Genomic DNA, 21459 nt, shown 5'->3' with positions numbered 1-21459 from the left:
CTGGGGGTGTGGTGGTCAGCATGGTCACCTCGCACCCCTGGGGAAGAGGGTTGGATTCCCCGGCCTGGGTCTATGTGCATCCCTGGGGAAGAGGGTTGGATTCCCCGGCCTGGGTCTATGTGCATCACTGGGGAAGAGGGTTGGATTCCCCGGCCTGGGTCTATGTGCATCACTGGGGAAGAGGGTTGGATTCCCCGGCCTGGGTCTATGTGCATCACTGGGGAAGAGGGTTGGATTCCCCGGCCTGGGTCTATGTGCATCCCTGGGGAAGAGGGTTGGATTCCCCGGCCTGGGTCTATATGCATCCCTGGGGAAGAGGGTTGGATTCCCTGGCCTGGGTCTATGTGCATGGAGTTGCCCTGTCCTTACTATGTTATTGCTGAGTTTACTCCAGGTTCTCCAGATCAAGAAGATGCTACAGTGAACCTGCTGAATGTTCTGTAGGTGCAAATGGTGTTATTGGATACTGGGGAAATTATGAGTGTCAGGAGAAAGTATGCAGAAACGCAATCTGATAATAAATGTGTATGGAAACATATAGTGATATAGACCAAGGACAATGCAGTGGTCTAATTAAAATGAAAAAGGTTGTAATCCTTGGGATCTATGTCATTAGCCATCACTCTCCGCAGTGAACTTCCTTGCCTGGCATCTAGTCAGGGAGACTAAGAGAAGATCATGGCTTGTTCACGAGGCCTAGTTTGTTGCTCCTTGTCAGCGTGGCCACAAAGAAGACCCAACATAGGAAAACATAAGGGCCCAGGAGGAAAGTAACCTCAGATCTGGAAAGTAGTTGAGTTCTTCAGGCCTGAATATGTACCTGGATGCTTTCAGGTCTTTAGAGGTCAAGATGAAGCCGTTACTGCAGGATCTGTTAGACTTTGCCCTAGTGTACTGAACAGTCACTGTTCCCAGCAGACTGTGCTTTCATTCTATTGCCTTTGAACAGTGTGTACTGCTACTCCAGAATTTATTACTGAGCATTTTCCATACTTAAACCATGAATGCACAGCGCTGCACTGCTTTCCGCAGGGCAGACTTGGATCATCTTCAGAAAGACAAGATGATCTGGATCTTCTATGTAATTTTGATTGAATTAATATTGACAGTGAAATTGGAGGCAGTGAAACATAAAATGGTTTATCTGATAGTGACTCATCTGGAAAGAAATTAAACACAAGCACCCATGTATTTCCACGTTGGTACAATGACACTTGATGCAATTAACATGCATGTGTAGCGTAAGAAGCCAAAGATGGTGTTGGGGGTGCAGTTGTGAGGAATAAGGTAATTGTGTAACTTTCCCAAAAGGCTAAAAGGTTCTAGTGATAGAGGGTCATATTTCCTTGAAATGACAGATATTTTTACATCACGTTTGACTGAGTTTGCATTTCTTTAGGAGGTCAGATGCTCTCTGGAGTGAATCTGCATTTGGTGGAATACCTGAAGATCTTCTTTGAAGGTCATTGATGCAACTTTTCGTGCTGGATCCAGCCGTAAAAGCACAATTGATATAATTTATATATATATATATATATATATATATATATATATATATATATATATATATATATATATATAATTATTTTTGCAATATAGCTGCTTAAGACACTGAACCAGCAGAGACAAACAACCTCAGAAATTCCTGTTGCCATATGAGAGGCTGTGCAAGCATCTCTCTCATACTAATTCGACACAGAGGCAGTCACTATGGCAACGTCTCTGTCCAAGAATGAAATTGGGCACCCCCTTGCTTTCATATAGCTATTTTGCATGAGCCACCATCATATGGTCATTTAACAACAACAATAAGAGTAACACGATGGCACATCACTGTTGTTTTGTGATGCTTTGGGTGGCTATAATCTCCCACAATAACACAACACATAAGAGTACATACCTGCAGATACAGGTTTGCACACATAACTCTGTACGCAGCAGCACATGTACATACAATGCCCCTGCTGGGGAACATCCCCTGATTTGGGGAACATCCCCTGCTTTTTGGAACATTACCTACTTTGTGGACCACCCCCCTGCTTTGTGGAACACCCACGTAGAGAGCTTAAATAAAACACTGTAGTCCTGGGCTTAACAGTGGTTGGTGGGTGGCGTCCTCAAGACTGTTACACAACTGCCTTTGTGCATCCTCTCAGCCTCCTTCCCCTTAGCGCATGGAGACTCTGAACACTGGTAGACTCAGGGCACTGGGCCCTTCGCGGCCCTGTCACTCATGGCAAAAATCAGTCTCCTGAATTAACGGAACACAAACTACTTCCTCTCCATGAACTGTTTTTACCATACGGTGGTGAAAACAAACCCAGATATCAATAGAAGCATGAGTGCGTCATGCCGAGGTGCGTCACAGACCTCCGCTGAGGTTTTGCCACAAGCAAACCTTCATCTTCATGGTGCCTGCCATGGTGTCAGGTCGACAAAGCAGCATTTCCTTACAAAATCAGCTGCGAGTTTCCGGACAGAGTTTTCGCCACTAGTATTTACAGCCTAATGTATAACAGGTTTCTAACAAAGGTCACAAATGATATTCTGAATAAAAACAAAGAGGTGAAGGCAGGACCTCTGCCACCAAAAAAACCGGGCAGAATCAGTTGATTGCAGGAAAATGTTGCTGTTTTCCTCTAGCAAACTCAGTGAGGTGCTGATACACAATGTGCCATGGCGTTCAGAGATTAACCTGTTACAATAATACGACTACAACTACAGAGATTAATGTGTTACAATAATACAACCATAGGTACATAGATTAACCTGTTACAATAATACAACTACAACTACAAAGATTAACGTGTTACAATAATACAACCATAGGTACAGAGATTAACCTGTTACAATAATACAACTACAGAGATTAACATGTTACAATAACACAGCCATAGGTACAGAGATTAACCTGTTACAATAATACAACTACAACTACAGAGATTAACGTGTTACAATAATACAACTACAGAGATTAACATGTTACAATAACACAGCCATAGGTACAGAGATTAACCTGTTACAATAATACAACTACAACTACAGAGATTATCGTGTTACAATAATACAACCATAGGTACAGAGATGAACCTGTTACAATAATACAACTACAACTACAGAGATTAACATGTTACAATAACACAGCCATAGGTACAGAGATTAACCTGTTACAATAATACAACTACAACTACAGAGATTAACGTGTTACAATAATACAACCATAGGTACAGAGATTAACCTGTTACAATAATACAACTACAACTACAGAGATTAACATGTTACAATAACACAGCCATAGGTACAGAGATTAACCTGTTACAGTAATACAACTGCAACTACAGAGATTAATGTGTTACAATAATACAGCCATAGCTACAGAGATTAACGTGTCATAATAATACTGCAGATACAGAGATTAAAGTGCTACAAAGGCACAGTATTATGACTAGTGGCCCAGTGCCAAAGGCACTCTCATCCTCCCAAGGCAGGATCTGCTACCTGAACAGGTTTGCAGTGAAGCATTCACAACAACGTGTTTAATGGTCCCAGAGTCATGCAAAGGCAATTAATTTACTCATTTACACATGTGTAGGTTTTACCGTAGCCAGAATCTCTGGGAAAATTGAATCGGCACAGTCCTTAGGAGCTCAGCTTATAATCCATTTCCACTCTCCTCTGGGAGCTTTTCCCATTAATGTAAAGATTTAACTGGTTTATGGAGAGGTTGGGCACCTATCACCAGGATGCCAGAAATCTTTGGACTGGGTGAGCAGGCTCGTAACACACAGACACACACGCACATACAGATTTACACAGAAGATGTTCTTAAGGTAAGCAATTCCCTTCAGCATTGCTTATCTATCTGTTATTAGTACAACTGAGTAAAAGCTAGCACCCCCCCCCCCCCGCCCCCACAGATCCTACCCAGAAGGTACAGTTTGTCACTGAGGTGTAATTCATCAATAAAATAATAAAAACAGACTGAGAATGAATGAATGTCTGTGTCATAGTTCATTTGGTGTATGTTTCACACCGTGAAGCTTAAGGTTCAGGGACTTCACTGCCAGCCTCCAGTATGGAAAAATATTAAATGATCCATTATGTTGCCATTACACAAGTGCAGGTAGACTGGGTGGTCCGTCAGCATGCAGCGGCCCTGCAGCTGTGGGGCTAAGGGTCGTGCTCAGGGCCACAGAGGCCGCCTGCCGAGCCACTCACCCCCCAGTCTCTGGTTTGTACTCATCATTATTCAGGAGCCCCTTTAGAGGGACTGACTGGAGAGAATCTGATCCGAAAAAGCTGTTGTTTTAGAACTGGCATGATGTCCCCAACCGTGTGGAGCAGATTGTCTGCTCTGCTTTTCTGGGAGGGAGGATAAAGACCTTCTGTGCCGAGAATTAACACTAACGCTGCTTTCATTAGCAGGAAAGAAAAACGGCTTTTGCAAAATAACCAGGATCAAAACAGTCAAATCAATTTGATCTTCTATGAATTATAATTGAGTTTTATTAATAAAAAGATTATAAAGGTTAAATTATAAAGGATGTCAGTTAAAGCCTCTTTTAAATCTTATGGTGCAAAAGGCCTAATATGGCAGTGTCCATCTCCAGGTTTAGTATGTGCAAAAAAAGAGGCTTTGGAGTCTTAATGAACTGTATTCTGACTGGCTTCTGCAGTTTGAGTCATCAGCCAATGTGGCAGTACTTATGGATGCCATCATAGTCATGGCCACGCCCCTCACATGAAAGTGAAAAACTGAGCAATTTTGCCATCTAGTGGTTAGATTATTTACAGTCGTATATATTAGCTTTAATATGAAGACGTGATGAGATAGGGCACTTTGAACCCTGTTGTCTTTTTAGATGTGACGACAGATTTTCACTTTATGTAACAGCTTTGTACCTGTTAAGGTAGTGTTTGAAATTATATATCCGCGATGTTTTTGTCTTTGTGTCTTTTGGCTGTGACCAAGACAAAGATCACCAACTCAGAATAATCTCACAGTTGGATGTCTTCTGGAGTTGGCAAACACATATGGATACATTTTGGATGTAAGAACACCCTCGTTGTTTCATCAGGATGTGATGGCAATAGATACTGACCCACATCACAGAAACTGTTATTTCAGTAACTGGATAAACAAGGTGATTGTCACGAAGGATTTAAACTATATAACCTAAATTCGGGAGCTGAGACACTGTAACAGGTATTTCAAACACAAGCCTACTATTAGATCTGCAGTTCACTGTTGAATTCCATGTCTCACATTACACACAAGAATCACAATGTGATGTCTTCATTATTCATCTGTGACAGAATAATGTGCATGATTGTCAAACCAGGGCTTTTAAAATGGGCTTGAATGAGCAGATAATTATATGATTTTCTGATAGTTTTTAAACATGATGAGCTGCAACACAGGATGGTGAAATGAGGAACTGTACACCTCAGTTACACTTTCATATTAAAGGTACTTTGCACAGATCAATTATATGCTATATAAGTCAAGAAATTCAAACTTCAAAAGTTTTTCCAGGTGAATGCCTACAAAGATCTAGCAATACTTCACCTGAAAAGAAATAAAATAGCAAAAAATAAACTTGCTGATAAAGGAAACTGGAAATTGGTTTTTGACCCAGGAAAATATGACAATTGAGTAATAATCCATAAATGTTTTCTTACATGGTTCTGCATTCAAGTTCTCGGGCAGCAACTTAAAAAACACTGGAGATAAACAACATTTGGCTGCTATTTTCTGTCTTGCACTTTATGTGAAATTACTATATTGTTACACGCAACTGGGATATGGTATAAATTATAAAAAAATAAAAATATATGGTTTTTGCTCATGACATTTTCACCAAATCAGCATGTTACTGCAGAATCTGCTTCATCATCATGCAAAGTAAGGCTGCCAGCTGCGGACTTGGCGTGATTTCGAGTAATGATGCTCTTGCATTAGTTTGATTTGGTCCCAGGTCATCGGAAACGCTTTGAGTGATTAAAAACAGATTTCTTTGGAGTACAAAAAAAAAAAGGAACCAAACTACTCAAATCGGAAGTGAAATCCTATCATCCCTGGTGATAAATGGGATTTTTTTTGCCAGTGTTTTTCGATGGGGGCTTTTATATCACCATGTTTAATTTCAAATGCACGACCTTCATCACCTTATCAGTTCTACATTCCAGCCTCTGGACTCAGATCTATGGTCAAACCAAACTCGATGGGAAGCTGCTGCCTGGATGGCATTTAGTCACCTTAAATGTTGCTGACACATGTGGGTTGTCTCGTGTTTGAGGACAGTTAAGGACTGTGAAACGGATCATGAAGACATCGATATCTGACATGAGGAACGTAAATGTTTAGGCAGCTGCAGCAAGCAGCAGCGCAGTGCCAAGCTTCTGGGTGTTTTCCTGCAAGAGGTTACAAAACTGAGACAGGGAGAAGGACAGGGCGATGGGTTCGAGTGTAGCACATATATATACTGTATATACTGCTTAAACAGCAAACACTTTAATCTGTTTTCCATCTGCTCAACCATGTAACCCTAACTTAAATGTTTTATGAAACATCAATGACAGAAACTGCTCCGTGCTATTGCAGAGTCCTGTGCGGGGGTGGGGGGTAACTGAGTATTTGCCCCTTTGATGAGTCTAGTTGTGTTCTACCTGCAAAAAGACAAATGAAGTGTATGGGCTGCGTGAGCCCTGGGTAGACAGTCACTCTGTCAGGGTCAGCGCCCGTCTCATTCTACCCTTCATGTCTATTCCCAGTTTGGCCAGCAGGTGTCGCTGGCCATCCTGGCTTGTCACTCCTTGTCTGAAAATCCTTGTGTGTTATTTGTTTAGTTCCTCCACCTGTTGCCTGTTTCCCTGTACTATGCTGATTGGGTTATCATTAACAAACACCAAAACTAGGAATACTTACTACAAACTGGAAATTAAACACCAGGGATACTGATGCAGAACACAAGCAGGGCAACGCAATGACCGGAAGAGTCTCAGAGTTGCACACTCAACCCACCAAGCTAAGTAATGGCCCAGGGAATAAAATGCACATACAAAGGTTTTCAGACAAAGAGTGACAACCCAGGAAGGTCAGTGACACCTGCTGGTCAAAGGGGGAAGAGACACGAAGAGCAGGATCAGATATGCACTGACCCTACAGACTAGGGGATTTAGCCGTCCAACTGACCTTTGGGGCAGATAGGCATTTTGAAGCCTGCTTGACGAGCACCTCCAGCTGTCCCGGCCTTAATCACTGAGCCAGCAACTAAAGGTCACCATTGCTGCCAACCATATCAAATGACCTTCTTCAAATACAGCCTCATGTTATACACATACAAAAAATAAAAGTCAATGACTGGATCGCCTCCATAAATTAAATCTGTCATGATTCACTGTACCATTGTCTCTGTGGAAAAACAATGGGTTTGGAAAGATCAGGACTTGGCTGCTTGCCTGGCTGCTGAGCAGGGCTCACCATCTGGAAATGTGTCCGAGTCTGCTAGTGCCACCGCCCGCGTCCTAAAAAGTGGAGTCACGTCCACCACGACTCCGGCGTCTTCACATGTGCGCGTGACTCGGCTGGTGACCCAATATGTCACTGATGCTGGTCGGTATCTGGTGACAGGAGAAATAGGGCAGGGATAGAGTGGGAATAGCCACTCCATTGCCTGGGAAATATTGAGTCACCTGAAGTAAAACCAGCCAATGGAAATGTCTTCTGAAACTCTGTAGCCAAATGACTGTAGCCTGACTGAAAAGCTGAGGATCAGGCAAATTATCTTACAAAAGATTTTACAAAATCAATATAATTTTATTTTAATATGACAGGATATTTAACATAAAGCAAATAAATATCACATATTCATGAAAGCCTGTTAAATTCATTCATAAACATGAATTTAATTTAGAGGGAAAATATCAATAGCATGACCAAAACTCAAACTCTGCAATTTGACTCAGCCAGTCACACTAATCATGAACATCGTTTGGCAAATGATTACACTTCGACATTTTTTATTGAGGACAAACAGTGTCCTGACATAGTGAGGAATCAATGACAACACATGTTCCATGTCTATGAGAAAGACCTACCCAAATGGCACTACAATTCATCTACTCCTCAGACACTCAGTACTCAGCATCAATATCTGAAATGCCAATTAATGATTATCCAAATGGTCCATTTAAGATTAACAAAGTTCTATCTAATAAACCTTCACTATTTTGGTTCCCGAAAAATTATTTTGTTCTCACAAGATCTTGAGACAAACCATGAATCAATTCAAAATGTCCAAATACATCTGAAGTTGGCACAATCATGGTCTGTATTCTTTATTTTCTGACTGTTTTGTTCTGTCCCTTTCTTGTAAGTCTTGTTTCTCTCTGTGATGGGATAAGAGACAAGCCAAACACAGATAAAGTGCAAAGCAAGCCAGAAAGCCATACTGGTAAACTGCAACACAGAGGACAGCTAACAGGACAACGTACAAGACTGTTCTTGTGAGATGATGTGGGGTGATTATTCCCAGCAGATGCAACATGTACCCCATGTTCTTAGCTTCTGCTCGCTCCTCGGGGCTCATTCTGACAGCTATAGGCTCTTTCTGTGTTCCCAGGGTTAAGTGGAAGGGCACTGCTATTCCCTGAGAGTCCTCAGCGTCCTCATCTGTCAAGATGCAGGGCATGTGGTCTCCCCAGTCCCTGGCCGAGCACCTTGTACTCGCAGGTGTGGGAAGGCCTTCCACAGCACTAGCTGGGGGCTGTCTCTCTTCTTGCCTTTGGAGGTCTTTTACTCTGAGCTCATTATTCCCAGGAAGGCTCACAATGGTGCTGTGCAGATTTCCCTCTTCAACACCCATATCCTGCCCTACATATGACGCTTTCCCTGCGTCCATTGAGTCCTCCAGCCCTGCTTTAAACAAATCACTACTCTTACCCTTGCTCTTGGTGCTGAGAAACCCCCTACCCTTAGCATGGAGCAGGACCACTGTTTCTCTTGCTGCATGAGACCGCTCCCTTCCTCTGGTCACCTCTCCTCCCTCTTTTCCTCTCGATGCATTTTCCATTCTTCTTTTCACTTTTTCAATGTCTCGAAGTCTGTATGCATCTACCTGTTGTCTTTCATCTGGGTCATTAGCTTGTGATCTTCCACAGTCACCCTCATCTCTGGTGGCCTCTTTTTCCTCATCCTGGATACTGAGCTCCTGTGGTATGTTTACAATGTCCATCTCTGTATGACAGTCTCTGTTATACACCAGACTGTCTGTAATTGGAGACATCGTACGATCTTCCTTGTACTCTAGTAAAATTCTCTCTACACTGTTGGTGTTCAAGAGATGTAGTGTTGCACTCTGGGATGTACCTGATGTATCCACTCTCCACTCTGAATGGTCCCCATAACATTGAACTATATGGTCTATCACCTGTCCAGGATGTATTCTATCTGAATGACCTACTGGCTGGTTTGAAGTTATGTTGCCTGGAATCATTTTTATTGCATCTTTGTTGAGTCCATTTACACTGATTTCAGCTGAATAGTGAACCAGCTCAACTGCAGTGATTTCAGCTGAATTATCAACCAGCTCATCTGCACTAATTTCAGATGAATGGTCAAGTAATTTGTCTATAATTTTGTCTGAATGGTTGACTGAATTATCAACCAGCTCATCTGCAGTGATTTCCGCTGAATGGTCACCATGCTCATCTGCACTGATTTCAGCTGAATGTTTAAAAAGTTCGTCTACAACCATTTTGTCTGAATGGTTGACTGGCTCGCTTGAGGTGATTTTGACTGAATAATCAACTTGCTCACTTGTACTGATTTCAGTTAAATACTCAACCAGCTCAACTGTAGTGATTTCATCTGAATTTTCAACCAGCTCATCTGCACTGATTTCAGCTGAATGGTGAACCAGCTGAATTGTACTGATTTCAGCTGAATTATCAGCCAGCTCATCTGCACTGATTTCAGCTGAATGTTTAACAAATTCATCTACTACCATTTTGTCTGAATGGTTGACTGCCTCGCTTGGGGTGATTTTGACTGAATAATCAACTTGCTCACTTGCACTGATTTCAGTTAAATACTCAACCAGCTCATCTGCAGTGATTTCAACTGAATTATCAACCAGCTCATCAGCACTGATTTCAGCTGAATGGTGAACCAGCTGAACTGCACTATTTTCAGCTGAATTATCAGCCAGCTCACCTGCAGTGATTTCAGATGAATTGTCACCATGCTCATCTGCACTGATTTTAGCTGAATGTTTAACAAGTTCGTCTACTACCATTTTGTCTGAATGGTTGACTGCATCGCTTGGGGTGATTTTGACTGAATAATCAACTTGCTCACTTGCACTGATTTCAGTTAAATAGTCAACCAGCTCCACTGCAGTGATTTCAACTGAATTATCAACCAGCTCATCTGCACTGATTTCAGCTGAATGGTGAAGCAGCTGAACTGCCCTGATTTCAGCTGAATTATCAGCCAGCTCACCTGCAGTGATTTCAGATGAATGGTCAAGTAATTTGTCTATCATTTTGTCTGAATGGTTGACTGAATAATCAACTTGCTCACTTGCACTGATTTCAGTTAAATAGTCAACCAGCTGAACTGCAGTGATTTCAGCTGAATTATCAGCCAGCTCACCTGCACTGATTTCAGATGAATGGTCACCATGCTCATCTGCACTAATTTCAGCTGAATGGTGAAGCAGCTGAACTGCCCTGATTTCAGCTGAATTATCAGCCAGCTCACCTGCAGTGATTTCAGATGAATGGTCAAGTAATTTGTCTATCATTTTGTTTGAATGGTTGACTGAATAATCAACTTGCTCACTTGCACTGATTTCAGTTAAATAGTCAACCAGCTGAACTGCAGTGATTTCAGCTGAATTATCAGCCAGCTCACCTGCACTGATTTCAGATGAATGGTGAAGCAGCTGAACTGCACTGATTTCAGCTGAATTATCAGCCAGCTCACATGCAGTCATTTCAGCTGAATGGTCAATTTTCTCATCTGCGCCGATTTCAGCTGAATGGTTAACCAACTCACTTGTACTGATTTTAGCTAATTTATCAACCAGCTCTTCTGCACTTATCTCAGTGGAATTGCTAATCAGCTCAGCTGCACTGATGTCAGATGACTGGTTAACTAATACATCTACTGCCATTTTGACTGAATGGTTAACTAACCCACCTGGACTGATGTCAACTAAATTGTCTATTGGCTCTCTGACAGCAACTTCGGGTGAACAGCTCACTATTTTGTCTTTTTCAGTTAAACGATCATCTGCTTCACCCAGGCTAATTTCTTCCTTAGCAGCTGTATTTTGTATCTTGTCAGCAGGTTCATCCTTTTCACTAGCACCTCTTCTCCCTCCAAGCAGGAAACCTGCTTTGTCATTCTCAGTTGGACAGTGAATCCCAGTAACAGGGGTCATGAGAGAACTAACAGGAAAATGATCTACAGCAATCGCTGTCAAATGGCCAACAGGGAGAGCTGCACTATTTAGCTGAGCATTGCTGTCGCCCCCCCTGATTGCCCCTGCTTGCTCCCTGCTCCCCCGAACATCTGCGTCCTCCTTGTATAACTCTGTTTGAGAACAGGATCCCTCATGAGACTCTGACTCTACGTGAGGATCGTGACCAAGCAGTCTGTCATCTCTACCGCTATATGAGCCCTTCGTGTTTACCCTGCAGATCTCCACTTCGAGGTCACCCCAGAGAGGATGCCAATCCGACCCACGTGTGCAACATCCCTCATGGTTTTCCATTAACACTGGTGGCCTGCTGCTAAAATCTAATTGGCTGATAACATCCTGCAAACAGGAAGGAGGCAGATCCAAGAAGGGGCTAGAAGAAGTGGCCATCTCCAGTGCTGTGGCGTGCACTGTGTTATCAATGCTGAGAAAAGATTCCCATGGGTCTGTTGGCATAGAAGCAGCCTGTCTGCTTTTCGAATCTGCATCACCGAGTGGGAGAGTAGCCTGAGGGTGTGACTGTGCTTGCTCGTCACTCTTGCACTGTCCGGGAGGGCAGGGAGTGGCACTCTCTGACGGTGACACACCGACTGCAGGGGGTTCCGGAGTGATTGCCCGCACAGGCTCTGCCTCCCTGCGTGAGAAGTGGTCTTGTAACTGCACCAACCGGGCCATCCTCCGTCTGCTCCTGCGGGCGCTGTGCCAGTCACAACCCTCCTGTGAAGAGATGACAGACTAAAGCTTACACAGCAACCCTGAGCTAATCCTACTGCTTAACTAAACACCGCTTCAGAAAGTGTATGTTTTTGAAATTATTTTTTGCTAGCTTTACTCATCCCAGCAAAAATCTCTACAGTATTTAGCCAAGAAGAACATAAATGAATAAATAACACTACAGACTGTATTTTTTTCAGCCTTGCAGAATAGTTAGCATGAGATAGTGTGACTTCTGAAAAAGCTGAAAGCATTTGGTTTAGAGTTTTAAGCTCTGATGAGCCCAAGAGCGGTGGCAGTGCATAGATCACGCCGGGCTGGATACTGTCCCCTGCACACAGGCCCATTCCAGAAGTGTCACTCTTAAAAATAGTATTTATAAAAATAAATAGTGGGATTGAGATGAGCTTTGAACCTTGAGGGGAAAACCGAAGTTTATTTACCCCCCATCTTACTGTGGGTCACTTCACAGTCTTGGGCATCGAGGTGCCTCAACACCCCCATTATGGTGCACATAAGCACTTTGCACGTGTCCTGCGCTCTTGACATTTGAGGACATCTTGACATATCCATTTCACTGCACTTCCCTGCATCATGAGCATGCTATCAGATATACAGCAGTATACAGTCTCATCTGCTGTGTGCTGCTCAGCTGCTGTGCGCCAGTGATAGATACAGTGTACATGGTGATCTCCACACTGCTGTGTGCTGCTCAGCTGCTGTGTGCCAGTGATAGATACAGTGTACATGGTGATCTCCACACTGCTGTGTGCTGCTCAGCTGCTGTGCGCCAGTGATAGATACAGTGTACATGGTGATCTCCATACTGCTGTGTTCAACGAACATGTGATACAGTGCTGCTTAGTCAGAAGAGCACATGGCTTTGCTCAGCTGGTGACAAGAGGCAGAAATAAACAGAAAATGAGACACAGAACCTGTCATGGTAATGAAAAGGTATACGTCACATGGTTAAGTGGCTCAAGAAGCGGTGTGAGTTGGAAGCATGAAGATGCACCCAGATCTGCAGGCATCTGGGTTGTGAGATGCACGTACAATGGTGTGAGATGCATGTACACTAGTGTGAGATGCATGTACAATGGTGTGAGATGCATGTACACTGGTGTGGGATATGTGTTGACTGGCGTGAAATGCATGTGTACCAGTGTGAGATGCATGTAGACCAGTGTGAAATGCATGCACACTGGTGTGAGATGAGTGTACACCAGTGTGAGATGAGTGTACACCAGTGTGAGATGAGTGTACACCAGTGTGAGATGCATGTAGACCAGTGTGAAATGCATGCACACTGGTGTGAGATGAGTGTACACCAGTGTGAGATGAGTGTACACCAGTGTGAGATGTGTGTACACCAGTGTGAGATGAGCGTACACCTCACCGACTCCTGGCCCTCTTCTAACTGTGTCCCAGCAGACCCCACATCTTTGTCGATTCCTGTTGCATCTGGGAAAATAAGAAACGTTTAAATGAAAAGCTGCACGGCTCATTAGCAGAATTCCTTCACTTAACAAAGTTAAGTTCCTCCACAAAGAAGCCTACCTGGAATTTCAACAGGAGTCTTTGCTAGATGAAAGTCAGCTGGACTGTCTCTAAAAACCAGTAAGACAGTTAAGATGTTGGTGGGTAAGAATGCAACATAGATTCTCAGAAAAGATAAAAATGACACGTTAGCTAACATGAATGAAAATGTAAGCAGACGTTTTTAACTCTCTTGTTAATAGTTGTGTTTCTCACTTACTGATAGTAACCATCACTTCAGAAATTTCCACCAAGTGTCATATTCAGCTGTGATATTGTGTTATTCATAATGAACAGTATGCACAGTATGATCAGTATGAACAGTATGATGACATAAACACTGCCAACATTTTGTTGTCCTGCTGATTCCTTGAGAAACACTTAAGAAGAATCTCATTCTGCTGTTCCCAGTGGTTTGGGTTTATAAATAAAAATAATTCTCAGCATGATCAAGAGGAAACTGGGCCATCTGCCAAGAGATTGTTTTTGCACAAATATCATGGATGATGAACTTCACATGATCTTCCCAGCCTGCTAATCCAAATCCACATTCAGACATATTTTCCAAAACACATCTGTGTCCTCAGGGGACAGACGCTACAAAATCTGTTATTTTATTACTGCAGGATATTAAGCATGAAATGTGCATCATCAGTAAAATATTTATACAAGTGTCAGAACACTGCTTGATACATCTGCTGTATGGGGATATCCGAGAATCACGTGGCGTCACAACACCGAAGAGCAGGCCTGTAGTCCGGGGGGGGGGGTTCATTAACCCTGTAATTTTACCTTGTGACCACGTGCCTGCCTGAGTGTAGTGTTGTGTGTTACCAGAGGGTTGTTGATGGCAACCAATCTAAGTAAAGTGACTGCAAGTAAAACTAGTTTGTTAACCAATCGTTGTTGTGGAAATGCAATTATTGGATTAAACCTGGGCTTTTAGACATACCATAACATGTTTAGTCGTTTGTCATCGAATGATATTTAAAACTGTGTGATGCCACAAAGTTATGGATGTGCTGGATTTTCCTAAGTAATGATTATATAATATTAATAATATTATTATAACAGTATTAATAATAATATCATTAGATAGCTGAGAAGACAAAGAATGAATGTTAAGGAGGCAGGGTGACCCCAGGGTGCCCACCTGCTGGCCTTCAGGCAGCTTTTCTTGTTTGGCTGGAAAAGCTCTTCCTGAACTTGCGCTTTCATGTCTCTGACTGTCCTTCTGTCATAAAACAGCACATAATTCCTTCCACCGTTGTTGTCCCAGAAGGTCCCCATCGTCGTCTCATATCGGAGGCAGAACTCCACCCTACCCCTTTGCCCCTCGGATGGGGGCATCAAGCTAAACATGAAGGAGAACCTGTCGGTCTCACCATCGCTCGATCCCGGTACGAATTCTGCCAGCAGGTCAAAGCGCGAGCCCCACTTGTCCAGAGTGGTCCGAGCATATACCTGCTTGTCGAAGCATAAATTCAAGACCCTGATGGTTCCCCTTAGCGATGTTGTTCCAGGAAGCAGTTCCACATGCTCTAGCTGGACCTTCTGTTCTTGCAGTATCCGCCTCAGTTCCTCCGCTGAAGACGGCACTGCAAAGAGGTGTGAGAGGCAGTATTCCTCAGAGTCCTGGAGGCTGCTGTGGTCCGATGGACTGACGGCAGCCGGAGTCGGGGTGTTCCAGGTGTCAAACTCCTTCACGGACACCAGGTCCAGCCCGAAGGCGTCGGCAAAAGACACTTTTCTGGCAATGACTGGAGGGGCCTCTATGTCTGATTCTTCGGAGGACACCGAAGCTCTCCGTTCGGGTTGTCGAGCCTCGACTCTCATATCCTGCTCCCAGGGCTGACTCTCATGACTCCCCAAAGGAGCAGAGCCACCAAAATGCAACGATTCTCCAGCAAACTCCATGGGGCTGTTAGAGAAACAGCCAGGCACAAGAGCTGCACTGTGTCTGGGCACTGTTATCTGACGAACCGGCAATAAGCAGATGGGATCGTCTTACAGTCCCTGTTGCGCAGAGATTCCAGGCTATAATTAGCTCAGACAGTCCATAAATTACCCTGCATTTAGCAGCCTTCTGTGTCGCACAAAACACATACACAATGTATAACGAGGCATGCTTTGTACACTGAACAAAAATATAAACGCAACACTTTTGTTTTTGCTCCCATTTTTCATGAGATGGACTTAAAGATCTACAATTCATTCCAGATACACAATATTACCATTTCTCTCAAACATTTCTCACAAATCAGTCTAAATGTGTGATAGTGAGCACTTCTGCTTTGCTGAGATAATCCATCCCACCTCACAGGTGTGCCACATCAAGATGCTGATCTGACATCATGGGTAGTGCACAGGTGTACCTTATACTGCCCACAATAAAAGGCCACCCTGGAATGTGCAGTTTTGTCTCACAGCAAAATGCCACAGATGCCACAAGCATTGAGGGAGCGTGCAATTGGCATGCTGACAGCAGGAATGTCAACCAGATCTGTTGCTCGTGCATTGAATGTTCATTTCTCAACCATAAGCCGTCTCCAAAGGCGTTTCAGAGAATATGGCAGTACATCCAACCGGCCTCACAACCGCAGACCACGTGTAACCACACCAGCCCAGGACCTCCACATCCAGCAGGTTCACCTCCAAGATCGTCTGAGACCAGCCACTCAGACAGATAATGCACGGCCCCATGTTGCAAGGATCTGTACACAGTTCTTGGAAGCTGAAAATGTCCCAGTTCTTGCATGGCCAGCATACTCACCGGACATGTCACCCGTTGAGCATGTTTGGGATGTGCTTGACCGGCGTATACGACAGCGTGTACCAGTTCCCACTAATATCCAACAACTTCGCACAGCCATTGAAGAGGAGTGTACCAACATTCCACAGGCCACAATTGACAATCTGATAAACTCTATGCGAAGAAGATGTGTTGCATTGCATGAGGCAAATGGTGGTCACACCAGATACTGACCGGTTCTGAGTCCCCAGACCCCCAATAAAGCAAAAAACTGCACATTCCAGGGTGGCCTTTTATTGTGGGCAGTATAAGGTACACCTGTGCACTACCCATGATGTCAGATCAGCATCTTGATGTGGCACACCTGTGAGGTGGGATGGATTATCTCAGCAAAGCAGAAGTGCTCACTATCACACATTTAGACTGATTTGTGAGAAATGTTTGAGAGAAATGGTAATATTGTGTATCTGGAATGAATTGTAGGTCTTTAAGTCCATCTCATGAAAAATGGGAGCAGAAACAAGAGTGTTGCGTTTATATTTTTGTTCAGTATAAATGCTGCAGCTTTGCTTTTATGGAGATGTTAATATCACATACTGGAATGCATCCGTATAGCACCCCTTTATATAAGACAATTCTAGCACACTGTGTTTGCCAGCAGTTTTAACAGTCATAGGTGCCCCCAGCTGAGAAGTATACACCTGACATTAAATGTAAAATGGCTGCCTGTGTGATGCAGTTTCATGAAGCAGTTTAACATAAGAAATATGCCTGGTTATTAAGTCAGTGGGTATGAAATTGTTGCGGAGCTTATTACAGCCGTGCTGAGAGCATGATAAAAACTTATTTTTCCCTTTGTTTAGGATAAGACTGGTAATGTGCACCGATTAGCGGTCCAAAGATTCCTCCAGTGGATGGCGCTGTACTGCCAACTCAGATGTACTGAGCTGTCCTGTTAAACACTGTCAAGAAATGCAGGTATTCGTTACATGTATTTTTGCTCCACTTCCAAATATTCTCTGTATGACACTAGGATTGAAGGTATATCACGATTGTAAAATATGGAGTGAGGTGGTTTATACCGAGTTAAATGTAGTTCTAAAGTTTTTCAATTTGAATTTGAAGTTCCGTTTCAGTTTTGCGAAACGTCTTTTCCCTGCTCCCTCGCCGCCTGCTCCAGGCTCCAGTACACTTCTCTGCTAGCAACCTGACCCACACTCGCATGCTGGGACAGGCTTGACCCCGATGCACAATCAGTTTATGAAAATAGCATGAGGTTCACATCGGACAGTGCCATAGTCATTTGAACTGCAAACGAATACTTTTTGATGTGTAAAAATATAATATAAAAGTTAACGGTTGGGGTATTAGTAACAACTTGGATCGATTGTGGTCTCTGTGTAGCTGAACCTGTATATGAAAGGAAGAGCTGTAATTAGAGATCGCATTTAAGTAGCCAGTTCAAAATGCACGAAAGGCGTATTCTTTTTAAGGTTCCAGTACAAGTATTGCAAGGTATCATATCAAATCAAATTTTAAATTATAAATGGTAGTGAAGTACTGAAATGTTTAGGTTAGAATGAAATGCTTATGATCACCTTAGCAGGATTTTCTGTTGTTTGTACAGTTGTATATAATATTTTGTATAAAATATTAAAAGTTGTATAAAAAAGTTGTATAAAAACGAAAACCTAATTGCACTTGTGCAATTTATGGGCTACAGTTTATTAACTTGTTTGTTGAAATAATGGAGAGCATGTACGTGACAGGTCATTATTAGCCTATTATCTTTTATTTGATAACATCGTTATATTTGTGTTATATGCTACATTTCCATATTATTTCAAATACATTTATACATGTCAGTTTTTGTTTTCGTGCAAATATTTATCTTACATTTGCATTGTGTTCATAATCCGTAGCCTAATTGCACTTGTACTTAAAGCACTTCAGATACCGTGGGCCTGTTAGTTAATTATAAATTAATTTGTCATGGACTTTAACCTTTGTTTTGTTAAAGTGGTTTTGTTACATTTTGTATTGTTTTGACTTACTGAACTGATATATTGAGATATACATCGTATATCGCCATTCTGCCAAATTATATCAAGATATGATTTTTTTGTCCATATCGCCCAGCCTTATCTGACACCGACTTACAACATAAGCACCGATGGCTGCAGACTATTATTCTTCAGACTGGATCAAATGGCGAAGCTGTTGCTTAAGGTAACAGAGTACAGGAGCAATCTTAGATCGGCAGAACCCGTAAATGTAATGCAAATTACATGCCCACTCTTAAGTCAGCTGGAGACACGTACCCTCCAGTTACGAAAAATGACAACTACTACATTTAATGTCCTCCGCACGAGTAAAAACCTCTTTGTTACAAATTCCCATGTTTCCCTTCGGAGGGAATCGCGAAGTCATACCATTTTAAAGAAAATTTTCAATAAAAGTATTGTGCTGTGGGTCTCATTCTTATTAAAATCCCCGTAACTGGAAACTTTTGGAATGTATTTTCATGTCACCTCGTCATGAATTTCGTCGCTTATCACAGCTAAGCTCATTTAGACAATCATTTAATATCCCGACAATGTACAACAAAAAGCACTAGGTGGCGCCATATCCACATTGGAGAGTCAGTTTTCCCAAATACTGCCGCTATGGATATCTCCCACACTTCATTTTGAAAAATATATATTTCCAAGTTTAATTTTACCCCTAATACTGATGAAAGAAAATCTAAACTTAAAAATACATTTCTGCCTTCATTCACGGAATTATGAAGTGTAACATCAACATTAACGGTTACAGTTAGGCCTAAAATGTGTACACGGCACAGTTATCTCTGCTTGCATACTATACTTTTTATTGCTTTTAAATTGACGGATGTGTCAATTAGTAAAGTAAAGTAGTAAAGATTAATTACAATTGCGGTCCACATTTCCCTAAATTTGTAGAATTGTGTTATTTACATTCGCATTTTTTGCGTGTTGTTATACATGCGCAGGTTTAGCAATAAAACTCGATAAACTAAGCTAAGTACAAACTAAAAAAAATGTCAGCTGCGTAGGTCTACAATGGAACTTTCATGCTTTAGTGACATAAACAACTTCTGCCTCCTTTAAAAGCCACTTAAATACGTCGCAGACTGGCACTTGCGAGAATATAAGTGAAGGGTTACAGACAGTCTTCAAAAATATCGAGGTATTTCAAAGACGAAAGACCAAATATGTTGTTTTATAACTCTTTTATTATGTTAAAGATGAACAATGAATAAGCGGGACCGGAAGCCTCAACGCAATGGAAAATACCATTATGTTTTGAAAGGTAAAAGAGGAAGAAGACGAAAAGAAACCAGATTAATGGAGTCAGTCGACATAACAATGAACATGTCTTTGGAAGCCCGAAGACCTGGCCGGGAACAGAAGGTTCTGGACGAATCCTGTTTATATGGTCACCAGAAGTCCACATCGACTTAACTGCGCCTAATAATAGTTATCATGCCGTTTTGTGTGAAAATCGGTCACTAGATGGCGATAAAAACCACAATTTATATATTTGTCTGACTGTGAATGTAGATTTTTGTGATCTTTTTCGTAACTACAATTTATTTTAAATACACATATTGATAGTATGTATATTTTACATGTAACTTATAATTACTTTTATAATTTTATGCGTTTCAAATAAATATAACAGATGTATATTATAATATAATATTTTAATTAGGTCTGCAAATATAAATATTGCCAAAAATTGGAAGACCCTTGGGACAGAATTTAAAATATATTTAGCCCACGAATGTATGTATATTTTACCGGAAATATATTTCACAAGCTTTCACACCTGACACATTTCCTTTGTATTGCAAAAGAGACCCATTCAACTTTATAAAACCAAGAAAATCGGAAATATTACACCTATCTTAAATACAAATAAAACAATCAATGATGACTAAAATGTTTTCACAGCACAGTAGTCCCATTTTTTATGTACATGTATTCATTTAATACAATAAAAATTACTCGCAATGATTAGGCAACATCCGTGCAATACACAATATTAACACGGCTTAGTTTTTTAAAAATAAAAATGAAACAAATGGTAATTTTTATGTTGAATGCCTAAATAACGTTATTAAACATGCTTTGTTGCACTGTAAGTCACAATACAGAAAGTATAAAGAAAGGCGACCGTTTGTGCAATTTTCTACTCTACGTAACCGATCCAGTAATGTAAAACACACTTAATTACAAATGGATTTTAAAGACTATAAAAGTTAAATATCGAAACAAACCAGCATAGTAAAACACACATGCAAAATGTTTATATTTTATAAAATACAATTTTAGACTATTTAAAAATAAAACTCCGACTAAGCTGTTTATAAGGATTAAAACAAACCGAACACATAGCCTACTACAAACATTTTTTAATTAAAATTTGTTTCCACAATTTATACAAATAAATGTGATCAGTTTCTAAATTAATGAATATGGTTAAAATTAGTACTGTGGCTACTCTATAAATACTCACAAAACTCGACGGCTAATTACAATTGCAACTTCACTTGCGTAGATGGTGGATGCAGGAGAGATGCTGGGAATCGAGCGTTTCGTGTTTGCTTTCAGCATTAGTTAAAAGTTGATCTCTCAAACACACATGTTGTAAAATATAAAGATTAAGGTTTAGTGGGATGATCTTCGCAAAAGTAGGGTACGATTTATAATTTTACAGATGCAAAAAAATCTCCATATCTTTCTCCTGAACACGGACGTTTATCTAAATGTTTATAATTATTGTAAGTTTTTTTTTATTGGGAAATATATCATTTTTCATTACTGTTTTGTCAGACGAAATTCTAACTTTTCATTGCATAAGTAATATATTACATATGATTTGTAGCAGTTACTTTAACGATGTACAAATATTTGAACAATAATCATTGTACATATATTATTA

The 21459-nt window shown here is 41.5% G+C and overlaps 1 protein-coding gene across 8 annotated transcripts; it reads right to left on the bottom strand.

Annotated features, from left to right (window-relative positions):
- Window positions 1-7798: 7798 nt before the first annotated feature.
- On the bottom strand, window positions 7799-15852 carry LOC125731271 (protein phosphatase 1 regulatory subunit 3A-like). Of its 8 annotated transcripts, none has more exons than XM_049005869.1 (5): window positions 14893-15789; window positions 13761-13810; window positions 13600-13664; window positions 10766-12206; window positions 7799-10504 (listed from the first exon to the last, which is right to left on the bottom strand). In XM_049005869.1, the coding sequence occupies exons 1-5, from the start codon at window positions 15654-15656 to the stop codon at window positions 8325-8327; spliced, it is 4500 nt and encodes a 1499-aa protein (XP_048861826.1). In that variant the 5' UTR covers window positions 15657-15789; the 3' UTR covers window positions 7799-8324. The 8 variants fall into 8 exon arrangements, with proteins under 8 accessions (XP_048861826.1, XP_048861825.1, XP_048861824.1 ...); XM_049005868.1 differs by having other exon boundaries at window positions 7799-10765; window positions 10991-12206; window positions 14893-15788; XM_049005867.1 differs by having other exon boundaries at window positions 7799-10693; window positions 10919-12206; window positions 14893-15787.
- Between the last annotated feature and the right edge of the window lie 5607 nt (window positions 15853-21459).

This window comes from Brienomyrus brachyistius, chromosome 1, assembly GCF_023856365.1.
Source record: "Brienomyrus brachyistius isolate T26 chromosome 1, BBRACH_0.4, whole genome shotgun sequence".
NCBI lineage: Eukaryota > Metazoa > Chordata > Actinopteri > Osteoglossiformes > Mormyridae > Brienomyrus > Brienomyrus brachyistius.
This window is presented reverse-complemented; position numbering and strand designations above follow the sequence as displayed.

Excerpts from the sequence above, each read along its gene's own strand:
- LOC125731271 (XM_049005866.1), bottom strand. The coding sequence starts at position 15,656 with ATGGAGTTTGCTGGAGAATCGTTGCATTTTGGTGGCTCTGCTCCTTTG. Across the intron at positions 13,665-13,760 it reads GACTCCTGTTGAAATTCCAG|ATGCAACAGGAATCGACAAA; the intron begins GTAGGCTTCTTT and ends TTATTTTCCCAG. Across the intron at positions 12,207-13,599 it reads TAGAAGAGGGCCAGGAGTCG|GAGGGTTGTGACTGGCACAG; the intron begins GTGAGGTGTACG and ends ATCTCTTCACAG.